Source organism: Myotis daubentonii, chromosome 5 (assembly GCF_963259705.1).
Source record: "Myotis daubentonii chromosome 5, mMyoDau2.1, whole genome shotgun sequence".
In the NCBI taxonomy this organism is placed as follows: Eukaryota; Metazoa; Chordata; class Mammalia; order Chiroptera; family Vespertilionidae; genus Myotis; species Myotis daubentonii.
Window position 1 is genome coordinate 5,593,428 of NC_081844.1, and position 25,566 is coordinate 5,618,993.

General features: G+C 43.4%; 1 protein-coding gene across 5 annotated transcripts in view; it reads left to right on the plus strand.

Moving 5' to 3' along the window:
- The window catches only part of RNF130 (ring finger protein 130), a 144,892-nt gene that overhangs the window by 27,205 nt on the left and 92,121 nt on the right, over positions 1-25,566 (plus strand). For all 5 annotated transcript variants that reach the window (XM_059695684.1, XM_059695683.1, XM_059695679.1 and 2 more), the window contains one exon: positions 24,362-24,612. In XM_059695684.1, coding sequence (XP_059551667.1) covers positions 24,362-24,612 — 251 coding nt within the window. The remainder of the gene's footprint in view (positions 1-24,361; positions 24,613-25,566) is intronic.

Consider the following 25,566-nt stretch of genomic DNA (forward strand, 5'->3'; position numbering starts at 1 on the left):
AGAATCATTGATCAGCTGCCTCCTGCTGGGGGTTGAGCCTGCAACCTGGGCATGTGCCCTTGACCAGAATCGAACCCAGGACCCTTCAGCCCACAGGCTCATGCTCTGTTCACTGAGCCAAACCAGCTAGGGCACAGTGCAGCTCTTGCTAGTGATGAATTTTCTCATCATTTATCTGAAAATGTCCTTTTTTAAAAACATATTTTTGTGGTTTTTTTTGTTTTTTTTTTTTAGAGAGAGATAGAAACATTGATGAGAGAGAACATCAGTTGGCTGCCTCCTGCATGCCCCTCACCAGGGATTGAGCCCACAACCCAGGCAGGTACCCTAACCAGGAGTCGAACTGGTGACCTCTTGGTGCATAGGTAGATGTCAACCACTGAGCCACACCGGCTGGGCTGAAAATGTCTTTTTTGCCATCATTTTTCAGCACTTTAAAGTGGTGTTGTTTTTCTTGCCTCCTTTTTTTTATGAGAAGCTGTTCTCTTTTATAATACCTTTTTAAAATAAACTTTATTTTTTACAACAGTTTTACAGTAGAAAAATTGCAAGGATCCTACAAAGAATTCCCACAGACTCTGCACCCAGTTTCCCCTGTTATTAATATCTTAACATAGCGGTACATTTGTTATAATTACGAACCAGTATCGATACATTATTATTAACTGAATTCTATACTTCTTTCAGATTTCCTTCGTTTTTATTGAATGTCCTTTTCTGTGCCAGGATCTCATCCAGGGCACCACTTGACATTTAGTCCTGTGTCTCCTTAGGCTCGCCTTGGCTGTGATGGTTTCTCAGACTTCTTTTGTTTTGCTGACCTACTATAAATACTTTTATGGAGTCCTGTTCAGTGATTTTATAGACTGCCCCTCAGTAGGGACTTATTTCATGTTTTTCTCATGATTAGACTGAGGATATGGTTTTGGGGAGGAAGACCACAGGTGCCGTTCTCTTCACAGTGGATCCAGGGCACGCACTGGCCGAAACGTGTGTCGGCTTCTCCGCTCTCTCCACACGGTACTCTTTGGAAGGAGATGACTATACACAGGGGACCCTCATTTCCCCCCAGCACTGGTTCTGCCCCCAGCCCAGGCCTGATGCCTCTGGCCCAGGAATCAGGCCTGGGCAGGGGACCCCCAGACCCCTCCGATTGCTGGCTCTGCCCCTTGCCCAGGCCTGATGCCTCAGCCAGAGGCGTAGACCCCCATCACCCTCCAATCGCAGGATCGGCCCCTTGCCCAGGCCTGACGCCTCTGACAGAGGTGTCAGGCCCGGGCAGGGGACCCTCATTTCCCCCCATCACTGGTTCTGCCCCCAGCCCAGGCCTGATGCCTCTGGCCCAGGAATCAGGCCTGGGCAGGGGACCCCCAGACCCCTCCGGTTGCTGGCTCTGCCCCCAGCCCAGGCCTGATGCCTCTGGCCTAGGCGTTCGGCCCGGGCAGCGGGGACCCACAGCTGCAGTGGCCCCGCAATCATGGGCTCCGCTTTAGGCCCAGGCAAGGGACCCCTAGCTCCCGGGACTGCCAGCTTCGACCGTGCCCAGCTACCATCGCTGGCTCCACCCCTACTTCCTGCTCTCACTGGCCAGGGTGGAAAAGGTGCCTGATTCTCCGATCATGGCTGGGGGGCAGGGCAAAGGCGGCCCCAGGGCTGCCTTTGCCCTGCCCCCCAGCTCTTAGCTCCCCCCTGGGTTTCCGATCACTGTCAGTGGCAGGGGGCTTCTTCCTGCTTTCCCTTTCTCCTCCCTACATTGTGCCTACGTATGCAAATTAATCTCCATCTTGTTGGCAGTTAACTGCCAATCTTAGTTGGCAGTTAATTTGCATATAGCCCTGATTAGCCAATGAAAAGGGTATCGTCGTACGCCAATTACCATTTTTTTCTTTTATTAGTGTTGATTCATTCATTTACTTTTATATCAGTGTGAACTCATGGATATTTATACTTTGTATTCTCATACAATACTCCTTTATTTTGTTGCTCAAACTGTTCTGGTTTTGGCCATTGGGAGCTCTTTCGGTTGGCTACTCTGCCTTTGATGTACCCATTACCATCGGTTGGTTGGTTGGTTGGTTGGTTGGCCCTTTGCATGTACTTCCTTTCTGGTGCCATAAGATGGTCTAGGCTCATCTTGTTTCTGTTTCCTGTCCCAGTACTGGGCTCAGCCATTACTCCAAGGAACTCCTATTTTATTGGAGAATGATACCTGAAATCAAGACCCGAGCATTACCTGTGCTTTTACTGTTCACGTTTTGGTGCTTCTGGGCCTTCTCAGCTGACAGAGCAGGGAAATATATGTGTGCGTACTGACCCTTGTGTGCACATGTCTATAAATATTTCCATATGGAACCATCTCTAGGTCAGTGATGGCGAACCTTTTGAGCTCGGCGTGTCAGCATTTTGAAAAACCCTAACTTAACTCAGGTGCCATGTCACATATAGAAATTTTTTGATATTTGCAGCCAGAGTAAAACAAAGACTTATATTTTTGATATTTATTTTATATATTTAAATGCCATTTAACAAAGAAAAATCAACCCAAAAAATGAGTTCGCGTGTCACCTCTGACACGCGTGTCATAGGTTCGCCATCTCTGGTCTATGTTAACCTAAGAATGAGTTGATACTGATATCTCCAGCTCGAATCCATTACCACATGGTTCATGAAGCCTCCTCCTTTTGTTATCTGTAAGCTCCCACTCCAGCAATAAGAAAGCTGGCCCCCACCATCCATTTTCTTAATTGTTCACTTCACTGAGTTCTCAGGCTTATATATTCTAAAACATAAATAACAGATTTGAAGGCTGTTCGAGTTCTGGTGCTTGGTGTGAAAGTTAATGTAGGCAGCTTTCCTGTCAGTGTAAATCTTCTCAATAGGAATACCTAACTCTGTACTTAACCTTTTTTCTCCACCCATTTAAAATTCTTTTATCAAAAACTTGTAAGAAAACTTAGAAGTATCTTTAACTTGAAAATGACACAGAACTAGGTGGATCTTGGAAAACATATAACAAAAAGAAAGTATTTATTAAGTCCACCTCCAAATGGGTTCAAAAATTAGTAACAATGGTTTGTGCAAGCCTGGCTTCAGTAGCAGTTCAAAGCCCTAACCGGTTTGGCTCAGTGGATAGAGCGTCGGCCTGCGGACTCAAGGGTCCCAGGTTCGATTCTGGTCAAGGGCATGTACCTTGGTTGCGGGCACATCCCCAATAGGGAGTGTGCAGGAGGCAGCTGATCTATGTTTCTCTTTCATCGATGTTTCTAACTCTCTATCCCTTTCCCTTCCTCTCTATAAAAAATCAATAAAATATATTAAAAAAATAAAAAGTAGCAGTTCAAGTGGAGGACCCCTAGCAACCTTCATTCACATAAGCTGAGTGTACGCTAACATCTGCCATGCCGCTAAAAACATAATTGAAAGCTTGAGCCCGAGCCAGTGCCTCCATTAGAGTGTCGTCTCCGTACAGCTAAAGTTGCAGGCTCGATCCCTGGTCAGGACACATAGGAGAGGCACCAGTTGGTGTTTCTCACATCAGCGTTTCTCTCTCTCTCTCTTTCCCCTTTTCTCTTTCTGTAAAAATCAATAAAAATAGATCTTCAGGTGAGAATTATATATATTTATACACACACACACACACACACACACACACACACACACACACACACACACACATATATATGGCTTGAGCTGTATCCCGTGAATATAATATTCAGATGTTAGTGAGATGTTGGTCTCATTTTTTATTATTAGAAGTATTGTATTCATTTTACCATTTTATTTTTAATAAAGACATTGATAAACTGATCCCCCCCCCAAAAAAAAACAGGATAGAAAAAGTCTGTAAACAGTGTTTTATCAAAAACAAGTTGAAATTTGAGCATCAGATGAATAATGATAGTAATTATTTCAGCCCATTAAATAAAACAGGAACCATGAGTTTATACTGATCTCAAAAATAAGAGTAAATTGAAAGTTTAATTTATCTGGTCTCACAGAGTACTCAGTAATTACAAAGGGAAAAAGAGCAATTTCACAGTGGAAATGCCTGGAGAATGGCACTTTTACCAAATGATCAGAGTGAACTTGAGCAGGACGAGACATAGCAAAATGTGCCACCCGGCAGCATACGCGGAAAAGAGCACAGCATCCCTTCTGTTCCGTGTACCCGAGGTGCGTGACCTGACCTGGCCACAAGGAACATCCGATAAATCCAGAATGGAGGGACATTCCACAAAACAGCTGGGCTGTAACCTTCAAAAGTGTCAAGGTCGTGAACATGAAGGAAACTCTGGGAGACTTCCAGACCGACAGAGAGTAATGCGATGTGCTGGCTAAATGCGTGTGAGGCTCTGTCTGGCTGCTGTACGAGCATTGTTGGGGGGTTGGGAAGACTTGAAGGGACTCTCACATTAGACAGCGGTAATGTGTCAGTGTTAATTTCTTGATTTTTTTGGTGGTTATACTCTGTTTACAAAATCTTTGTTTGTAGAATACACAATAAACGGGGTGATGAGGCATCATGCTTGTAACTTTTCAATGGCTTTAGGAAAAGAGGTAGTAATATAGTTCCAAGTTTTTTTAAGAGAGTCTTTAACGATATTTTTTTAAATGAATAATTTGAGTCTCTAGGAATAGTTAATATGGAGAAAAGACTGAGGTGAGTTCAGGGAAGATGTATTTGACTATCTGAACGACTGTGTTGTGGAAGAGGGATTTTTATTGGTCCTGGGGTGTGCAGCTTGAAGTTGGGGTATTTCTTATATTTAATGGCATCTTACAGTTTACTGAGAGGATTTTTTCTTCATTATGCAGTAATGATGTACCTTATGGTCTATGGTATTTTACATGATAAATAAGTGAAATACAATTTATCTCTTCATTGGTGCTTCTCCAGAGAAGAGAACCAAGGACCACGAATGGGCATTCAGGAACCAAGATTTTAGTTATAAGGTAGCCCCTTCTCTTTTTTTAATTAAACCTTTATTGTTGAAAATATTCCATATTCCTGTTTTTTCCCCCTCTAGCCCGCCCCCACCCCCCACCCCAGGGCTTCTCCACCCTGTTGCCTGTGTCCATGGGTTGTGCATATATGCATACAAGTTCTTCCGTTGATCTCTTCCCACCCACCCACCCTCCCCCGCCTTCCCTCTGAGATTCCACAGTCTGTTCTATGCTTCTATGTCTCTGGATCTATTTTGTTCATCAATTTATTTTGTTCATTGGATTCCACATCTGAGTGAGAGCATGTGATACTTGTCTTTCTCTGACTGACTTATATCACTTAGCATAATATTCTCCAAGTCCCTCCATGCTGTCTCAAAGGGTAAGAGATCCTTCATTTTTACTGCTCTATAGTATTCCAGGGTGTAAATATACCACAGCTTTCTTATCCACTCATCTATTGATGGGCACTTGGGCTGTTTCCGGATCTTAGCTTTTGTAAATTGTGCTGCTATGAACATAGGGGTGCATACATTCTTTCTGATTGGTGTTTTGGGTTTCTTAGGATATATTCCTAGAAGTTGAATCACTGGGTCAAATGGCAGCTCCATATTTAATTTTTTGAGGAAACTCCATACTGTTTTCCATAATGGCTTCGCCAGTCTGCATTCCCACCAGTAGTGCACGAGGGTTCCCTTTTCTCCACATCTTTGCCAGCACTTGTCATTTGTTGATTTGTTGATGATAGCCTTTCTGACAGATGAGAGGTGATACCTCATTGCCGTTTAATGTGCATCTCTCTGATCATCAGTGACTTTGAGCATTTTTTCATATATCTCTTGGCCATCTGTGTGTTCACTTTGGAGAAGTGTTTAGGTTCTTTGCCCATTTTTTCGTTGGATTATTTGTCTTCCTTTTGTTAAGTTGTGAGTTCTTTATATATTACTAGGGGCCCAGTGCATGAAATTCGTGCACTGGGTGTGGGGGGGGGGGAGTGTCCCTCAGCCCAGCCTGCCCCCTCTCACATACTGGGAGCCCTCAGGCGTTGACCCCATCACCTTCCAATCGCAGGATCAGCCCCTTGCCCAGCCTGACGCCTGGGCCAGAGGCGTCAGGCCTGGGCAGGGGACACTCGTTTCCCCCCATCACTGGTTCTGCCCCCAGCCCAGGCATCAGGCCTGGGCAGGGGACCCCCAGACCCCTCCGATTGCTGGCTCTGCCCCTTGCCCAGGCCTGACGCCTCTTCCAGAGGTGTCAAGCTTGGACAGGGGACCCTCATCTCCCCCCGATCACTGGCTCTGGCCCCCGCCCAGGCCTGAGGCCTCGGCCAGAGGAGTTGACCCTCATCACCCTCCAATCACCAATCACCGGATCGGCCCCTTGACCAGGCCTGAGGCCTCCGGCAGAGGTGTCAGGCCTGGGCAGGGGACCCCCAGCTCCCCGCGGTTGCAGGCTCCACCCCTGCCCAGGCCTAACGCCACTGGCCTAGGAGTCCGGCCCGGGCAGCGGGGACCCACAGCTGCAGCAGCCCCGCGATCGTGGGCTCCGCTTTAGGCCCAGGCAAGGGACCCCTAGCTCCCGGGACTGCCAGCTTCGACCGTGCCCAGCTCCCATCGCTGGCTCCACCCCTACTTCCTGCTCTCACTGGCCAGGGCGGAAAAGGCACCTGATTCTCCGATCATGGCTGGGGGGCAGGGCAAAGGCGGCCCCAGGGCTGCCTTTGCCCTGCCCCCCAGCTCTTAGCTCCCCCCTGGGTTTCCGATCACTGTCAGTGGCAGGGGGCTTCTTCCTGCTTTCCCTTTCGCCTCCCTGCATTGTGCCTACATATGCAAATTAACCGCCATCTTGTTGGCAGTTTACTGCCAATCTTAGTTGGCAGTTAATTTGCATATAGCCCTGATTAGCCAATGAAAAGGGTATCGCCGTACGCCAATTACCATTTTTCTCTTTTATTAGTGTAGATGGGTATTAACCCTTTATCAGATGTATCATTGGCAAATATGATCTCCTATATAATGGGCTCCCTTTTCGTTTTGTTGATGGTTTCTTTCGCTGTGCAGAAGTCTTTATTTTGATGTAGTCCCATTATTTTCTCCTTAGTTTCCTTTGCCCTAGGACCGTGGTCGGCAAACTGCGGCTCTTTGGCCCCTTCAGTGTGGCTCTACTACAAAATACCACGTGTGGGGTTGCACGTACAGTGCGATTGAAACTTTGTGGCCCGTGCGCAGAAGTCGGTATTTTGTGGAAGAGCTGGTATTTTGTGGAAGAGCCACACTCAAGGGGCCAAAGAGCTGCATGTGGCTCGCAAGCCGTGGTTTGCCGAGCTGCAGTTTGCCAACCACTGCCCTAGGAGACGTATCTGAAAACATATTGCTATAAGACATGTCTGAGATTTTGCTGCCTATGTTTCTTCTAGGATTTTTTATGGACTCGACTTCCATTTAAGTCTGTTACCCATTTTGAGTTTATTCTGGTGTATGGTGTAAGTTGGTAGTCTAGTTTCATTTTTTGCATGTATTTCTCCAATTTTCCCAACACCATTTATTGAAGAGACTGTCTTGACTCCATTGTATGTTCTTGCCTCCTTTGTCAATATTAATTGAGCGTAATTACTTCGGTTGATTTCTGAAGTCTGTGTCTGTTCCATTGATCTATATGCCTGTTCTTGTGCCAATATCAAGCTGTTTTGATTACAGTGGCATTATAGTATAACTTGGTATCTGGTATAAGTGATCCCTCCAACTTTGTTCTTCCTTCTCAAGTTTGCTACAGATATTCAGGGTCTTTTTCTGTTCCACATAAATTTTTGGAGTATTTGTTCTAGATATGTGAAATATGATATTGATATTATAATAGGGATTACATTGAATCTGTAGATTGTTCTGCATAATATGGACATTTTAATGATGTTAATTCTACCAATCCATGAACACGGTATATTCTTCCACTTGTTTATATCTTCCTCTATCTCTTTTTTCAATGTCCTGTAGTTTTCTGAGTACAAGTTTTTTACCTCCTTTGTTAAGTTTATTCCTAAGTGTCTTAATTTTATATTTGTTGCAGTGGTAAAGGGGATTGTTTGTTTAATTTATTTCTGAGAATTCATTATTGGTGTATAAAAATGCCATCAATTTCTTCAGTCTGCAGGCCAATGCTCTATCCACTGAGCCAAACCGGTTAGGGCTAGCCATCAATTTCTGAGTATTAATTTTGTATCCTGCTACATTGCCAAATTCATTAATTAAATCTAGTAGTTTTTTTGGTGGAGTCTTTTGATTTTCTATCTACAATATCATGTCATCTGCATATAATTACAGCTTTTCTTCCTCCTTTTCAGTTTAGATGCCTTTTATTTCTTCTCTGGTTGCTGTGGCTAGGACTTCTTGTACTATGTTGAATAAGAGTGGTGAAAGCAGACATCCCTGTCTTGTTCCTATTCTTAGAGGAAATGGTTTTAGTTTTTGCCCATTGAGTATGATGTTGGCTGTAGCTTTGCCAAATATGGCCTTTGTTATATTGAGATATGCTTCCTCTGTTCCCACTTTGCTGAGAGTTTTTACCAAAAATGGATGTTGCATTTTATTGAATGCTTTTTCTGTGTCTATTGATATGATTATGTGATTTTTGTCTTTCAGTTTGTTTTTGTGATGTGTCATGTTTATTGATTTGTGAATATTGTGCTAGCCTTGCATCCCTGTTATAAATCCCACTTGGTCATGGTGTATAATCTTTTAATGTATTGCTGGATCTGATTTGTTAATATTTTGTTGAGGATTTTAGCATCTATGTTCATCAGGGATCTTGGCCTATGATTCTCGTTCTTTATAGTGTCTTTATCTGGTTTTGGAATTAGGATAAAGTTGGCCTCAGAAAAAGAGGTTGGAAGTATTTCTTCCTCTTAGATTTTTTTAGAATAGTTTGAGGAGGATAGTTGTTAGTTCTTCTTTGAATGTTTCTTAAAACTCCTCTGTGAAGCTGTCCGGACCAGGACTTTTGTTTGCTGGGAAATTTTTTATTACTGCTTCTATTTCATAAGTTGTTATTGGCCCATTCAGGTTTTCTGATTCTTCCTGATTTAGTTTTGGGAGATTGTATTTTTCTAGGAATTTTTCCATTTCATCCACATTGTCCAGCTTGTTGGCTTATAGTTGTTCATAGTATTTTCTTACCGTCCTTTGTATTACTGCAGTGTCAGTAATACATTTATTTGGGTCCTCTCTCTTTGTTTCTTGGCTAGCGTTTCATCAATCTGTTTACCTTTTCAAAGAACCAGCTCTTGGTTTCATTGATTCTTTGTATCTTTTTTTTTAGTCTCTTATGTCATTTATTTCTGTTTTAATCTTTATTATTTTCTTTCTTTTACCTAGGGCTTTTCTTGTTGTTCTCTTTCTAATTCTTTAAGTTGTATAGGGTTAAATAGTTTATTATTAATTTTTCTTGGGGTTTTTTTTGTGTGTTGTTTTTTGTTTTTTGAGGTAGGCCTGTAGTGCTATGAACTTCCCTCTCCAGACTGCTTTTGCTCTTTTCCAGAGATCTGGGGTTATTGCATATTCATTTTCATTTGTTTCCTGGGAGTCTTTTTCTTTCTTTCTTGATCTTGTTGGTAACCCATTCATCTTTTAATAACATGCTATTATGCCTCCATATGTTTGAGTGTTTTTGAGTGTTTTTACTGTAGTTAATTTCATTTTATTGTGATCTGAGAAAATGCTTGATATGATTTCAATGTTCTTAAACTTGTAGAGCCTTGTTTTGTGTCCTAACATGTGGTCTATCTTTGAGAATGACCCATGTGCACTTGAAAAGAATGTGTAGTCTGAAGTGAAATGTTCTATGAATGTCAATTAAATCCACCTGATCCATTGTGTCCTTTACAGTCACTGTGTCCTTGTTAATTTTTTGTCTGGAAGACCTATCCAGTGAAGTCAGTGGGGTGTTAAAGTCCCCTACTATGACTGTATTGCTGTCGATCTCTTCCTTAAAGTCCTCTAGAAGTTTTTTATATATTTAGGTGCTCTTATATTGAGTGTATATAGGTTTACCAGGGTTATATCTGTTGGATTGATCCCTTTAGTATTATGTAGTGACCTTTGTTGTCTCTTGTGATGGTCTTCGTTTTGAAGTCTATTTTGTCAGATACAAGTATTGCTGCCTCAGCTTTTTTTGTTTGTTTGTTTCCATTTGCATGGAAATTATTTTCCATCCCTTCATTCTCATCCTATGTGAGTCCTTTGTTCTGAGGTGGATCTCTTGTATACAATATTAGTATATCCAATCCTGATCTGATCCTCGGCTTCCCCTAATCTGCTGTATTCCTCCCAGTGTGCTCGTTATTAGTGCTGTGTCATTCTTTATTTCCGACTCATCTTTTTTCATAGTTGCTATCTTTTCTCATGCTGTTGAGCATCTTTGCTATCATTATTCTGAACTCTATATCTGATAAATTTCTTATCTCTATTTTGTTTAACTCTTCTTCTGGAGAATTCTCTTTGTTCTTTCAAGTGGGGATTGCTTTTTTGTCTTCCCTTTTGGCTGCCTATTTGGGTTTGTGCCTATGTATTAGGTAGATCTGCTGCGACTCCCAATCTCTAGTGCAGGACTATAGCAGACACTGTTTCTGACTGGCCCTGCGTATCCTGTTTGGGGCTCTCAGCAATTCACAGCTGTGGCTCCCTCTGCTGGGGCCGGTGCCTTTGGAGAGAACCGAGATGTGCCTTTCCTAACCCTGGGCCCAGAAGGAGATCAGGCAAAGACTCAGAGCTTCCAGAGACCCGCCTCGGCCTGCAGTCCGATTGTATTCAGGCTTGATTAGCCTCAGTTTATCGGCCACGGTATGGGTGAGAGGTCTTTCAACAGGGTGGGGCAACTGCCTTCCCCCCAGGCAAAAACTGCTGGAATAGCAAAGGTCCATCAGAGAAAGATGTCCTTCACAGTGTGAGGGAATGACTCAGCACGGGAAACCGAGGTGGCTGGCCTCCTGGCTCCAACCCCACAGCCTGCAACCCTGGACTCTCCTCACACACTCCAGTCCACTCTGCCGGAGCCCAAAGTGAATGGCTGCACACGAAATTTTGTGTGTTGGCCCTTTAGGTGGGTGCCTGCATTTCCAGCCATAGCTCCCTGGCAGACAAAACCCTGCTGCTTTCCACAGCCAGATGTTATGTGGGTTTCTTTCTCAGTTCTGGTTCTCTGGGCTGTGGAGCCCAGCTTGGGGTTTAGACCCCAGAGTTCTCAGTGGGAACCCCCACAGCTCAGATATCCCTCCGGACCTTCGCGTGCTGCCTGTGGGAGCCCAGCCAGCCCTAGCGTCTCTGCCCCTCCTACCAGTCTCTACGCAGTCTCCACTTTCCGTCCTTGGTTACCAGGGTGCTCTCCAGCGAGTCTTCAGGGTGGCTTTTCCGTATTTATTTGTATTTTCAGTTTTGTCCTGGAGGAGTGTCAGTGTAGCTTCTACTTACACCGTCACCATTTTCAAGATTCAGGTAGCCCTTTCTAATACTCAAAACTACCTGTGTACAGAAACAGCTGCCCAGAAAGAGTCAGTAATTTATAGGGGTCTTGTATTGTGTTGACAGTGACCCCTAAAACTCTTTTAACTACAAGATTCTGTGGCTCTGCTTCCTGGTGATTTGTCTTCCCAATTAACCCAACCCCATCCTTGTGAAGGAAGGTGGCTTTCTCTTCTGTGCAGGTCTTTGCTCCTGCCATCTTTCCCTTTTTATGATGTGGAAAAACAAACAGATTACATGATGAGTGCATGCAATCAGGAGACAGTATACGAAGAAAAGACACTGACGTTTGAGTGCTGGGCATTGAGCCTTAGCTCTACGTTGTGAGACTGGAGAACTTCCTCAGCACCCATGTCAGCCTCAGGTTCAAGCTTTAGCAGTTACAAGTTATTGGGTTTTTTGTTTGTTTGGTTTTGTTTTTTATTTAAATTTTGTTTTATTGCTTAAAGTATTACATATGTCTCCTTTCCCGCCCCCCCCTTGACCTTCCCCCGGCCTCCCCTACCCCTCAGCGTCTTATGTCCGTTGGTTATGCTTTTATGCATGCATACACGTCCTTTGGCTGATCTCTTACCCCCGCCCACCCCAGCCCTCCCCGGCCTTCCCGCTGTACTTTGACAGTCTCTGTGGGCACTGACTAGATACCGTGGTGCTGGTGTGTTGTTATTCCATACAGCTGCTTTCAAATTCATACGCTTTCACAGTGACAGAACTTCGCCTTTCGTTCTGTTTCCACCCCGGTGTTCCTCTGTGTCGCGGTCATTCACTGCCTTGCCCGTCACTTCACATCCACCAGAGGCCTCGGCTCCTGACTTTCTCACATAAAACCCTGCCGTCATCTGGCCAGCTTCAGGATCCACGTGGAAAGTGACAGTCCTACCCCAAATTCCTTCCCTCGTCCTCTGACCATTCCACCACACCGAAGCCTGGTCCCATAGCTACTTCCCTGGGCCTCATTGTCTCCTGGAATTGTAGCTTTTGACCCTCAACTTCAGTGTCTGTCATCTGACTGATGCTTCTTCCCTTTTCTCTGCCACTTGGTTTTGTTGATGCTTCCAGTTCCTTGAACCCGTTCTCCATTATCCTCCATTCCTCCATTTTAGATGACATGTGAGCCACTATTTTAGTCACTTGGACCAGCAGTTTCATTTGGTCAATAAGGAGTGTCTACTATCACCTGACTGTCAGTTACCTTTGGGCTCATTTAGCTCCCAAGTGCCTTGAATGTCAGGGTAAGGAGTTTGAACTTTATTTAGCTGGCAGAGGGGTACATCAGAGGCTTTGAACAGAGGAGAGAAATGACAAATGTATGTTAGACAAACCACCGATAAATCTTAGCAGGAAATCTATAATTGATATAGCCTATCGTCCACATCTGTCAGGATGATTGCTATCCTCATTTCATAAAAGAATGCAGCCTGTTTTCTCTCTTGAATTCTTTTTTTTTTTTTAAGATGCGTTGTGGAAAGAAGGGAAGGATACTCCTGTTGAGGGTATATGCTTTTTAAAAATATATATTTTATGGATTTTTTTACAGAGAGGAAGGGAGAGGGACAGAGAGCCAGAAACATCGATGAGAGAGAAACATCGATCAGCTGCCTCCTGCACACTCCTAACTGGGGACGTGCCCACAACCAAGGTACATGCCCTTGACTGGAATCGAACCTGGGACCCTTGAGTCCGCAGGCCGATGCTCTATCCACTGAGCCAAACCAGTCAGGGCTCTCTCTTGAATTCTTTAAGGGGTTAGTGAAGAGAAGAATGGGGAGTACTGGGTTTGAAGAAGTGCAGGTAATGTAGATACAGATTGGAGAAGGAGCTCAGTTAAGTCAGTGGGAGTGGAGAGAAGGCCCCCGACCGTGAGTGAGCAGACTCGTTGAGACACGAGCAACAGGGCGCCTTGATCTGTGCACCTTGGCTGAGATACTGTTACAGAAAATCCCTGCGTCACACTTAACGGTTCCCTCCACAGCAGCATTCTAGAATTTTAAAGCAGTTTTCATCTCTTTGACTTATAGCATATAGTGTTCTGCTTTACATATAAATAGGGCATTAAATTCTATAGGAATAACTCTCACGCCATTGACAGTAACCTACCAGAAGTTACGAAGGTATCCTTGGAGCTATCAGCAATCCACATTTTAATGTGAGGATGCAGCATCCCTCCAAAAATACCTTTTTTTATGGGACATTTTCTAGAATTATCTAAGAGCTTTAAAATTTCTTACAACTTGAGCAGTTGATTTGAACTGAACAAACAAGTTTATCGCTAAAGTGTAGAACGTCCGCTAAGTGGGGTTTTGCACAGGATTTCCCCCTTAAACAGGTGAGCTTACAGTAAAAAAGTGGAAAGAAAAAAGCTCACTGGTATAGGAAAAGCACCTCTCTCCACTTGTGTGGGTGCGGCCACAGTGTGTGGCCAGGTTCAAGCCTCGGACTGATGAGAGGGCACAGTCCTCTTGTTGCCACGTGCAAGTCCCAGCTTGGAGGGCAGAGCCTTCCCAGCACAATTACAGCCAACGGCTGTAGCTGTGAGCTTGAACCTATGGTCCAAACATGTGACCCACGTGCCTGAGTGATAGAGTTCAGGTGCATGTAGTTGAGTGAGGTTGAAACCCACGAGAAGGTTGTAAACATCTTGATCACACCCTTACTTTGCCTCCTGGCATCTGCTATAAAATAAAAACACGGCTTGTGGGCGCTGGCGCTGTCTCTCCATCAGAGGGGCAGCGTCCCACCGAGACCCAGCTTTCATTCTCATGTCTGTCTTTTCTAAGCCTTTCACCGCCCCCACTCAGGGTCACGGAACCAGGCTGAGCTGGCATGAGTATGCCATGGCCGTGCCGGCTCCCCATATACTGTGGTCTAATGCTTCACAAATTCATGTGCTTTCTGAGTTTGCCTTTTTGGGGTGAAAGAATCAGCTGGGCTTCTCTGAGATGCATGCCCAGGAGTGAGAGACAGTGTGGAGGGGGTGGATTTCTGATACTTCCCAGCTGGGAGGACTCTCTGAGCTGAGGCACGAATCCTCTTGGAAGCCACGCGGATTGTGTTGTCGGCAGGTGCCTGGGTGCTTCCCAGGGTGTGGGGAGGGATTAAAGAGAGGGACTAGCAGCCCCAGAACTCTGTGGTAGGGCTTTTTGGTTTTCGCAGGACGCTGTACATATGCTGAGCACCTGCCATGAATTCTGCAGGTAAGATCTCGTTATTTTAAAGAAGAAACTGAAGTTCAGAGATGTTAAATGTCATGCTGGAATTTGAATCTAGACATTCTGACTCCAACGCCCAAAGGAGGTTAATTCTGAGCTTCCTTTTGTTGGCCACTGAAAGTTGATTTTGTAGTCTGGATTATAGCAGCATTACCGTATTTTCCTACTTATCTTTTTTCCCATTACAAAATAGAATTGTTGTGAGGGGGGCTGGTTTTTACAGAAAAATTGCCCATCCAGCAGTTACATAATTTTAAAACAGGAAGAAAGATAGGTACCAAAATATGTTAGTGCCTCTGATTATAGAACACTTTTACACGGTGTAGAAGAAATTTTAGCATTAGAAAATCGCTGTTTTCAAACTATTGAAACTGATTCACGTGGGCATCAGTGGGTGCTGAGTGCATTGCATGAAAGCCTATTGGAGAACTGGGTATTCTGAAAGTACCCCATAGTTTGCTTATTAGTTAAAAAGAGAAAAGCATTTGTTTACAGTAGAGAGATCTGGCAGGTAGTAGAGCAGTGGTTCTCAACCTTGGCTGCACATTAGAATCACCTGGGAATCTCTTCAAAATCCTGATTTCTGGGCCTCATCCTCCGCAAATTCTGTTTCTTTGTTACTAATGTTGTGGCCCCACCCCATAACAAAGAAACAGAATTTCCGGAGGATGAGGCCCAGAAATCAAGATTTTAAAAAGATTCCCAGGTGATTCTAATGTGCAGCCAAGGTTGAGAACCACTGTAGTAGAGTAACCAACTGATAAAATTTGCCATCACCAGGAAAGGCAAAATTCTGTGTGCACGCTCGAAGGACAGAATGTTGCCTGTGTAGCATTCCGACCAGAAATGTTTACTTCTGAGATCTCATCATGAAGAAACAATCAGATCCAAAGTAGGGACATTTTCTAAACATGGCCTGAACTCTTCAAAAAGGTCAATGTTGTGAGCAACCAAAAGTAACTGAGGACCTGCTTTAAACATTTTATTTTTGTAATATGATTTTGTTGATTTCAGAGAGAGGAAGGGAGAGGGAGGGAGATAGAAACATCAATGATGATAGAGAATCACTGATTGGCTGCCATCTGCACGCCCCCGACCAGGAATCAAGCTCACAACCCCGCCATGTGCCCTGACCGAGGAATTGAACCGTAACCACCTGGTTCAAGAATCAAGAGTCAACCACTGAGCCACAGCGCACAGGCCACCTCTGCTTTAGATACAAAGACACAAGATAACTAAGCACATGCCCACCAACCTGATTGCATCCTAGGTGCTAAACTAAATAATTCTGAAAGTCATTATCAGAGCTAGGCAGAGATATTTGAGTGTGGTCTGTATATTACAGAGCACTGTGTATCAAAGTTCATTTTCTTGAGTATGATAAATGAGTTGTGTCCTGTTCTTAGGAGATAAGCTGAAGTATTTAAGGAGGGAATGTCATGATTACTCTCAATTGGTTCAATAAAAATAAATACATATAGAAAAGGTAAAATGTTGCCAGTTGACAAATCTGAATGAAAAGTGCATGTGTGTTCATATAGTATTAAATTTTTTTTGTGGGCTTAAAAATTACCAAATAAAAGGGAATTGTGTGTGAAAGTAGCCAAACTCAAGCAGTGGAAGCATAGATTCACATTAAAGAATAATAATGGAGAATATTTAGAAAAAAAACGGTGAAAGCAGGGATCACAACTAGGTTTTTAATTGTCATCTCTGGTAAATTAATCTTGGCTGCCGAGCATATTGAAATGCACGGGATTCTGAGGCCACATCCATGATTTATTAGCAGTATTTTGCCAAGGGCTTGGGATGTGAGAGTGGTGATGGATGTTCCAGATATTTGTCCTCTCTCCTTGGTGTAACCATTATAGTCTAACTAGAGGCCCGGTGCATGAAATTTCATGCAGTGGCAAGGGGGAGGGTGTTTTCTCAGTCCAGCTTGTGACCTCTCGCAGTCCAGGACCCTCGGGGGATGTCCGACTGCTGGCTTAGGCCCCCTCCCGAGATGTCCTAAGCCAGCATCAGACATCCCTCTCACAGTCCAGGACACTTTGCTCCTTACTGCTCACCTGCAGCGGAGGTGGGAGAGGCTCCCACCATCACTGCTGTGCTAGCCAGCTGTGAGCCCGGCTGAGGAGCGCACTGACCACCAGGGGGCAGCTCTGGCATTGAGCGTCTGCCCCCTGGTGGTCAGTACGTGTCATAGCAACCGGTTGTTCTGCCGTTCAGTCAATTTGCATACTAGGGTTTTATTATATAGGACTAAAGCTTCGTGCACTCAGGGTGTGGGAGGGGGTCCCTCAGCCCAGCCTGCACCCTCTGCAGTCTGGGAGCCCTCAGGGGATGTCCAACTGCCACAGAGGTGGAAGAGACTCCCGCCACGACTGCTGCATTCGCCAGCTGTGAACTCTGGCTTCTGGCTGAGCAGTGCTCCCCCTGTCATTCCGCCATTCAGTCGATTTGCATGTTAGCATTTTATTATATAGGATTAGTTTTAACTCTTATCACTCACTACTTGATCTAACCCTAGTTTTATCTTGAACCTTACATGTTTCTCTTGCATTAATATCCCCCCAGGAGCTAGGCCAAGTCTTTTGCAAAATTTTATTTATTTATCTTATTTTTTTATCGCCATTTTTCTCCTCTATGTCCTTTTCCACCTCTACCACCCCCACAATCACCACACTGTTGTCCATGTCCATGAGTTCTCTTTTTTTTCTTTTTTGCTCAATACCTAACCCCTCCCCCCAACACACACCCCAACCACCATAACTGTATGCCTGCTCTCTATCTGTGAGTTTCTCTCACTTTTGCTTGATACAGTTCGTTCATTAAATTCCACATATGAGTGAAATCATATGGCACTTGACTTTCTCTGACTGGCTTATTTCACTTTGCATAATGTTTGTTCTCCAAGTCCCATTCATGCTGTCGCAAAGGGTAAAATGTTCTTCCTTTGACGGCAGAGTAGGATTCCATTGTGTACTAGGTGTACCAGTTAATAATGCACATTTTTTCCAATAGATGGAGTTACACATATGTTGATATACATGTGATTTGATATGTATGCTATTTTGTTGTATTGACAGCAAGCTTCAAAACTTCATATGTCAAATTTGCTAAAAGTGTTAACATCATAGATATTTTTACACTTAAAGATGTCGAATTTCGTGCCAAAAAAAGAGCATTTGTGAGAAGTTTTAATTCATTACGTTACTTTAAAGAAAAAGTTATCGTATACTTTAGGAAGCTTTTGGTGAACATGCTCCATCTCAGGATACTTGTGAACGCTGGTTTAAATGCTTTCAAAGTAATGATTTCGATGTGAAAGACAAGGAACGTCCAGGTCAACCAAAAAAGTTTGAAGACCAACAGTTACAAGCATTATTGAATGAAGGTGCATGTCAAACTCAAAAACAACTTGCAGAAAGATTAAACGCTGCTCAGCAAACAATTTCTGATCATTTACAAGCACTGGGAAAGATTGTAAAGGAAGGAAAATGGGTGCCACATCAACTGAATGAAAGACAAATGGAAAACCGAAAAGTCATCAGTAAAATGTTGCTTTAATGGCACGAAAGAAAGGCTTTTTTGCATCGAATTGTGACTGGCGATGAAAAGTGGATTTATTTTGAGAACCCCAATTGCACAAAATCATGGGTTGATCCAGGTCAACCATCAACATCGACTGCAAGGCCAAATCGCTTCGGAAAGAAGGCAATGCTCTGCGTTTGGTGGGATCGGGAAGGTGTGGTGTACTATGAGCTTCTAAAACCAGGTGAAACCGTTAATACTGATAGCTACTGGCAACAAATAATCAATTTGATCGTGAAACGACCAGAATTTGCCAGAAGACACGGCAAAGTAATTCTGCTTCATGATGACGCACCATCACACACTTCAAAACCAGTTAAAGACACATTAAAAGATCTTGCCTGGGAAGTATTTATTAACCCACCCGCCGTATTCACCAGACCTTGCTCCTTCAGATGACCACTTGTTCTGATGGATGGCACACGCACTTTCTGAGCAGCACTTCAAAACATACAAAGAAGTGGAAAATTGGGTCTCTGAATGGTTTGTCTCGAAACAAGAAAAGTTCTATTGGGACGGTATCCACAAATTACCTGAAAGATGGGGGAAATGTGTAGCTAGCGATGGACGTTACTTTGAATAAAGCACTTTTGATGTTTCTCTTGAAATTACTGTGTTTTCTTTGATTACAAAATCCGGCTTTATTAACCGGTACACCTAGTAAATATACCACAACTTTTTTTATCTACTCATCTAATAATGAATACTTGGGCTGCTTCCAAATCTTGGCTATTGTAAATAACACTGCAGTGAACATAATGTGCATATATTCTTTCAAATTAGTGTTTCGGGTTTCCTTGGATAAATTCCCGAAGTGGAATCATTGGATCATAAGGAAGTTCCATTTTTAATTTCTTGAGGTAACTTCCTACTGCTTTCCACGGTGACTGCACCAGTCTGCATTCCCACCAACAGTGCCTTAGGGTTCCCTTTTCTCCACATCCTTGCCAACACTTGCTGTTTGTAGACTTATTGATGATAGCCATTCTGACCTGTGTGAGGTAATATGTCATTGTGGTTTTATTTTGCATTTCTCTAACGATTAGTGATGTTGAGCATATTTTCAAATGTCTAGTGGCCATTTGTATGTCCTCTTTGGAGAAGTATCTATTCAGCTCCTTTGCCCATTTTTTAATTGGACTCTCTTTTTCTGGTGTTGAATTTTATAAGTTCTTTACAAATTTTGGGTATTAGCCCCCTATCAAATGTATCATTGGTGAATATGCTCTCCCATTCAATGGATTGTCTTTTCATTTTGATGATGATTTCCATTGCTGTGCAAAAACTCTTTAGTTTGATGTAGTCCCATTTCTTTATTTTTTCTTTTGTTTCCCTTGACTGAGGAGCTGTATCAGAAAAAGTATTGCTCTGAGAAATGTTCAATTTTGCTGCCTATGTTTTCTTCTAGGATTTTTATGGTTTTGAGTCCAATTTGTATGTGTATGGTGTAAGAAGGTGGTCTGGTTTCATTTTTTTGCACGTTATCTGTCCTATTTTCCCACCATCATTTGTTGAATAGACTGTCTCTAATCCATAGTATGCTTTGACTCCTTTGTCAAATATAAATTTACTATAAAGGCATAAGTTTGTTTCTGGGCTCTCTATTCTGTTCCATTGATCTGTATGTCTGTTTTTTTATGCCAGTACCATGCTGTTTTGATTACTGTGGCCTTGTAATATAGTTTGATATCAGGTAGCATGATTCCTCCAACTGTGTTCTTCTTTCTCAAGATTGCTGTGGCTCTTTGGGGTCTTTTGTGGTTCCATATAAACTTTTGAAACATTTGTTCTCGTTTTGTGAAATACTCCAGTTGTGTCTTCATAGGCATTGCGTTGAATCTGTAGATGGCTTTGGGCCTTATGGCCATTTTAATGATGCTCATTCTTCCCGTCCATGAACACGGTGTGTGCTTCCATTTATTTGTTTCTTCCTCGTTGTCTTTCTTCAGTGTCCTACAGTTTTCCAAGTGCAGGTCTTCTGCATCCTTGGTAAATTTATTCCTAGGGATTTTATTCTTCTTGAAGAAGTTGTGAATGAGATTGGGGGTTTTGTTTGTTTCTTTCCCTTTCTGGTAGTTCATTATTGGTGTATAAAAATGCAGCTGATTTCTGGGTATTTATTTTGCATCCTGCTGTGTCTTTGCAAATCTTCAAAATCAGGTGTCTGAGACATCCTTAAATCAAGGTCTTAAGGCCAGATTGGCTTCAGGAGTGAGGATTGAGGAGAAGGTCCATGATGTGGGGGATACTTTTCTTCTAGAAGGGATCCGGTATTATCAGATTTTCAAGGGATTTACAACCTAAAATGATTAACCTAGCGCCTTCACTAGTATTCTGATGATCTGTAATTATTTTCATTTCGCTTCACCTGCAGGGTTTTCCTCCTCTGTACTCGCATGATGAGACTACCTGAGCCTGGCTTCTCTCTCTAGTTGCTTTAAGAGTCTCCTTTGCCCTTTGAGGGTTGAGTTTTTATGTAATCAAGAGCAAACACTCCTGCCTATATCTCCTTTACTGCTCGCACGAGCACTTCACTTCCGACACTTCTGGTCACCAAATGTGTGTGGGGTTTTCTCTATACCAGCAACCTCAGCAACACCAGCTGGGTGTCCCATAATTCAGTTGAATTCTGATACTACCTGGAGTTAGCATCAGCTCCGACAGGTTAGGGGCTCAGTCCCACAAGGCCCCGCCCCTCACATACACACACCTTCAGAAACCTTCACAGGCCCTAGATTGTCACCTATACTTCTGACCAACTGGCTATAAATCGAGGTTTCCACAACCCCTTTCTAGGGGAAATACTTACATGCACTGGTTTATTACAAAGGATATAATAAAGCAGGGGTGGGGAATGTGTGGCCCCTGGGCCGTGTAAGGCCCTCCTTGGGCCTGGCCATGCCAAGGCGTTGGGGTGAGTTAATTAAATGTTTGACCAAATACCGCAGGCTAATTTTTAAGTTGACAATTTTGTATGGCCTGCGAATGATGTTATAAGTATCCAAATGGCCCTTGGCAGGAAAAAAGGTTCCCCGCCCCTGTAAGGGATACAGATAAATAACCAGATGAACACTTACAGAAGACAAGGTATGGGGAAAGGGCTCTGACACCCCACCTCCCAACACCTGCACGTGTTCACCAGCCCGAAGCTCTCCAACCCAAGGTTTGTGTGGCGTCTTGGTCACCTAGCCCTGATGGGTCATTCAGTCAGCCTCCAGGCCCTCTCCCCTCCCCAGAGGAAGTTCCAAGCGTCTCACCCTGGCTTGGTTTTACTGGTGACCAGTCCCCATCCTTGAGCTATCCAGGAGCCATCAGGAGAGGACTCATTAGAACAAAAGACTCTCCTATCACCCAGAAAATTCCGAGGGACTAAGTTCTGTGTCAGGAACCAGTGTCAAAGGCCAAGACAAAGGAGGTTCCTAATGCTTATCACTTAGGAAATTTCAAGGGTTTTAGGCGCCCTGTGCCAGGAACCAGGGGTAGAGATAAATATATGTATTTTTTATTTCACAGTAGGTAATTTTCCGCTCTCTTTGAAAGGTGAATGTTAAGGAGCCTTGCTTATAGTATGTGCTCAGTAAACATTGCTGAAGGGATGGCTGAAATAATTACACGCTTCTTCTCCCACACAGCTTTCCAGTTGAAATGAGGTGGTGCTCATGTAGTGTTCTCTGAGTGAATGAGATGACTGGATTGCTTCCCCTGCTGGCTACCTGTGCAGCTTTCCCTGCTCCTTTTCCAGCTTGAGTCTTCACGAGGGAGCCTCAGAACTGATTTCTAAAACCCTGCTTGTACCTGGTGTGATTATAAAGCAATGAGACTGATTGTCGTGTGTCGTGTGTGGGATCCGTCTCAGTTACTTTATAGCCATACCTCGTATCTTACACCACAGACCATTGCCTGTTGAACAACATTTTAAAAGCACAAACCTAAGGTTTCTAAATTGAAGTTTAAATGGTTTAGCATAATATTATGATTTGCTCTAACTTACTGATCAGAACTTTTATTTCAGAAAGATAATTAAGATGTTAACTTTGTTGCTTGCTTTAAATTTGCAGTTTTCATTTTGTTTTGGGGTTTTTAATCAGTATTCTGATGAATTGCTGTTCTGATAAAGTGGATGGCACAATTTTGAATAAGATAATACAAAGGTATATGTTCCATTGGATTAAATTTTTCATAAAACTACTTTTAATTAGCTACTTTGAGTTTATTTTCAGTTGCATGTGATCTTTGACTGCACATGATACAAGGATAGTCCTTTTAGTTAAATATCATAAATTAAACATATAAAGTAAATATTCAGTAGTATTATTCATTGAAGAAGCCTTTGAAAGGGCAAGTTATGGGGGGTATTTTGTCTTGGTGGTCTACATTTATATGTACAGACCTTATTCAAATTTGTGTAAGTGGTTATAACTTTCTCTTCCCCAAAATAAAATTTTTATTCTCCTTCCTCTACTGGCCAGAGTCTTTGGGGCTCTTTGAGAAAAGCAAATTGTAAAAGCTGCATGTTGCCCAGACAGCTTCAGTTTATGACAGGACAATTAATCACAGCTAGATTGGTGGTAAAAAAGCTTCTCTCTTTCCGGACTGTAATTTCGTGCTATGCATAGGAGAGTCACCTGCCTTTACTGAACTGCAGTAAATTATGTAAGTGAAAGAACTAGGTGACTGGAAGTGCAACTTCAAAACATCTTTATAATTAAACTAGAGGCCCGGTGCATGAATTTGTGCACCAGAGGGGTCCCTCGGCCTGGCCTGTGGGATCAGGCCAAAACCAGCTCTCTGACATCCCCCAAGGGTTCACGGATTGTGAGAGGGCACAGACCCGGCTGAGGGACCCCACCAGTGCATGATCGGGGCGGGGGAGGGACCACAGGAGAGCTCCAGGGCGTGTCCGGCCCATCTCACTCAGTCCCAATCAGCCAGACCCCGGCAGCAAGCTAACCTACTGGTTGGAGCATCTGCCCCCTGGTGGTCAGTGCACGTCATAGTGAGCAGTTGAGCGGCCTTAGCATATCATTAGCATATTACGCTTTGATTGGTTGAACGGACGACTGGATACTTAACATATTAGGCTTTTATTATGTGGGACTCCATGGTCTGTGACTGTGGCAGAACCTCTGACAGCTGTTAGGAGCTGGAAGCAGCTTGATGCCCAACTTGTCCCGAGTGCTGGAGGTGGATTATCTCAGGAAGCTTGATTTCCCGCGGGCTCTGGGGTGAGCTGGAACTCCGCCTTCCTCCAGTCGGCCTGGACTTAGGACCAAAGTTAGTTTCAGTGTTCTTTTTTTAAAAATATATTTTTATTGGTTTTAGAGAGGAAGGAAGAGGGAGAAAGATATAGAAACATCCATGATGAGAGAGAATCATCGATTGGCTGTCTCCTGCACACCCCCTACCGGGGACTGAGCCTGAAACCCAGGCATCACTCTGAGACCTCCTGGTTCATAGGTTGAACCAACCACTGGGCCATGCCAGCCGGCTCAGCTGTTCTTAATAAAAGATACCGCCATTTGGCATTTTGCTGCTGTTAATTCAGTTACCAGATTTGTGTCCTAACGTTCAGTGCTATTATGCAGCTACCCCGCCTGTTTTCTTTCTATTTCTTGTACTAGTTCTACACAACAGGTGTCACAGAAATGTTTCTAAGAATGATTAGTGTGAAAAGTACCAATTTTTGTACTATAAATAACGGCATTTTTTTCCTTTTCTGAAGGAGTTGGACTTCCTAAAGAGCATTTTAAGATGGCAAACATTTAACAAAGAAAACCTGCCATGATTTTATTACGTATTCTGTATTGTCTGTTTTCACATTTGACTGGTATACTTTCTTTAAATGTAGTTGTAGTACAAGTTAATATGGCTCTTAACCCTGCAATTGTTTATGCTTTAAATATAAGTCTTAAGTGCTACAAAACAAATTCCTGTTCTCGCGTGGTGCCAGCAGACATATACCCAACTGTGACTTCATTTCATTTAAAAAGTTGAATCTGAAAACTCATGCTTTTAGCAGAAATTGTAGTATAGTCTTTCTAAGCATTTTTATGCATTGATGTTCCTGTGATTGTTAAACGGACGTGTATTTATTTTTCGTTACAGGCACTGGCGATATTGTTGCTGTCATGATCACAGAACTGCGGGGTAAGGACATTTTGAGTTACCTGGAGAAGAACATCTCTGTACAAATGGCAATAGCGGTTGGAGCGCGGATGCCGCCGAAGAGCTTCAGCCGAGGCTCTCTGGTCTTCGTGTCAATCTCCTTCATCGTGCTGATGATCATTTCTTCAGCATGGCTCATATTCTACTTCATCCAGAAGATCAGATACACAAATGCGCGCGACAGGAACCAGGTGAGTTGCCAGTACGCTAGTGATTGATGCTTACCAGCCGTGGAGTTCGTAGGTATCTGTTGTGATCGTACATACTACAAATATATTTTCACTTTTTTAAAAAGTTGTAACCTTCAGTAATTTTAATGTTGAAAACATATCCACACAAGTACTTTAAGGATATTTTAAATGCCTGCCTGGGGAAATTACTAAATTATAGTGATCACTTGGAGTATTTTAGGTAGGTGGTTAGCTTAATATCATAATGGGATCTAGCTGATTCTAGTAACATGAAGAAATACAGAAAGTTGCATATTTAAACTGGTAGCCCTGGTTGTCAGTGGGAGGGGAATGGAGAGTGGAGGAGGGAAACCTGTCACGATACACATTTCTTTCCATGAGAATTTTGAACGGTGTATTATCTAATCAGAAAAAAATAAAACTGTTAAAAATCAGTTATCTATCCTATCTAAGCGTAGCCATGGGGTGCTAGTGACAGGGGAAGGACTGGTAGAAGAGCTCTACGACGATAGCCGTCCTAGATAGCCCATTGACCAGCGCAGCCTGGGCGCTTGGTGGACTTCAAACAGGTGAACAAAGACACGGGAAAGACAGGGTGCCTGCCGCTTGTAGTGGAGCCCCTACAAATAGAAGTCAGTACATTTGTTACTTCATTGTCTGATGTGCTATAAGCAAAATATCCTCCCTGAGAGCTGAGTTTGTGGTATCAAGTCCCTATCACAGCCTTAGGCTTTTCTCATAGGAAACTAAGAAGTGAATTGTTTGGAGGGTGGTTTGAAGCCAATTTTTATATAACGCCATCCTCTCCTTAAACAGTCCATACACATCCTTGGGTGGGAAGGAGGGGTGACATTTTCATCCTTCCTCATTCTCGTGAAAGGAGCACAGACTTCGGTCTGGAACAGATGTGAGGACCTGAGTTAGATCCTGACCTTACCACCAATTTGCCATAGT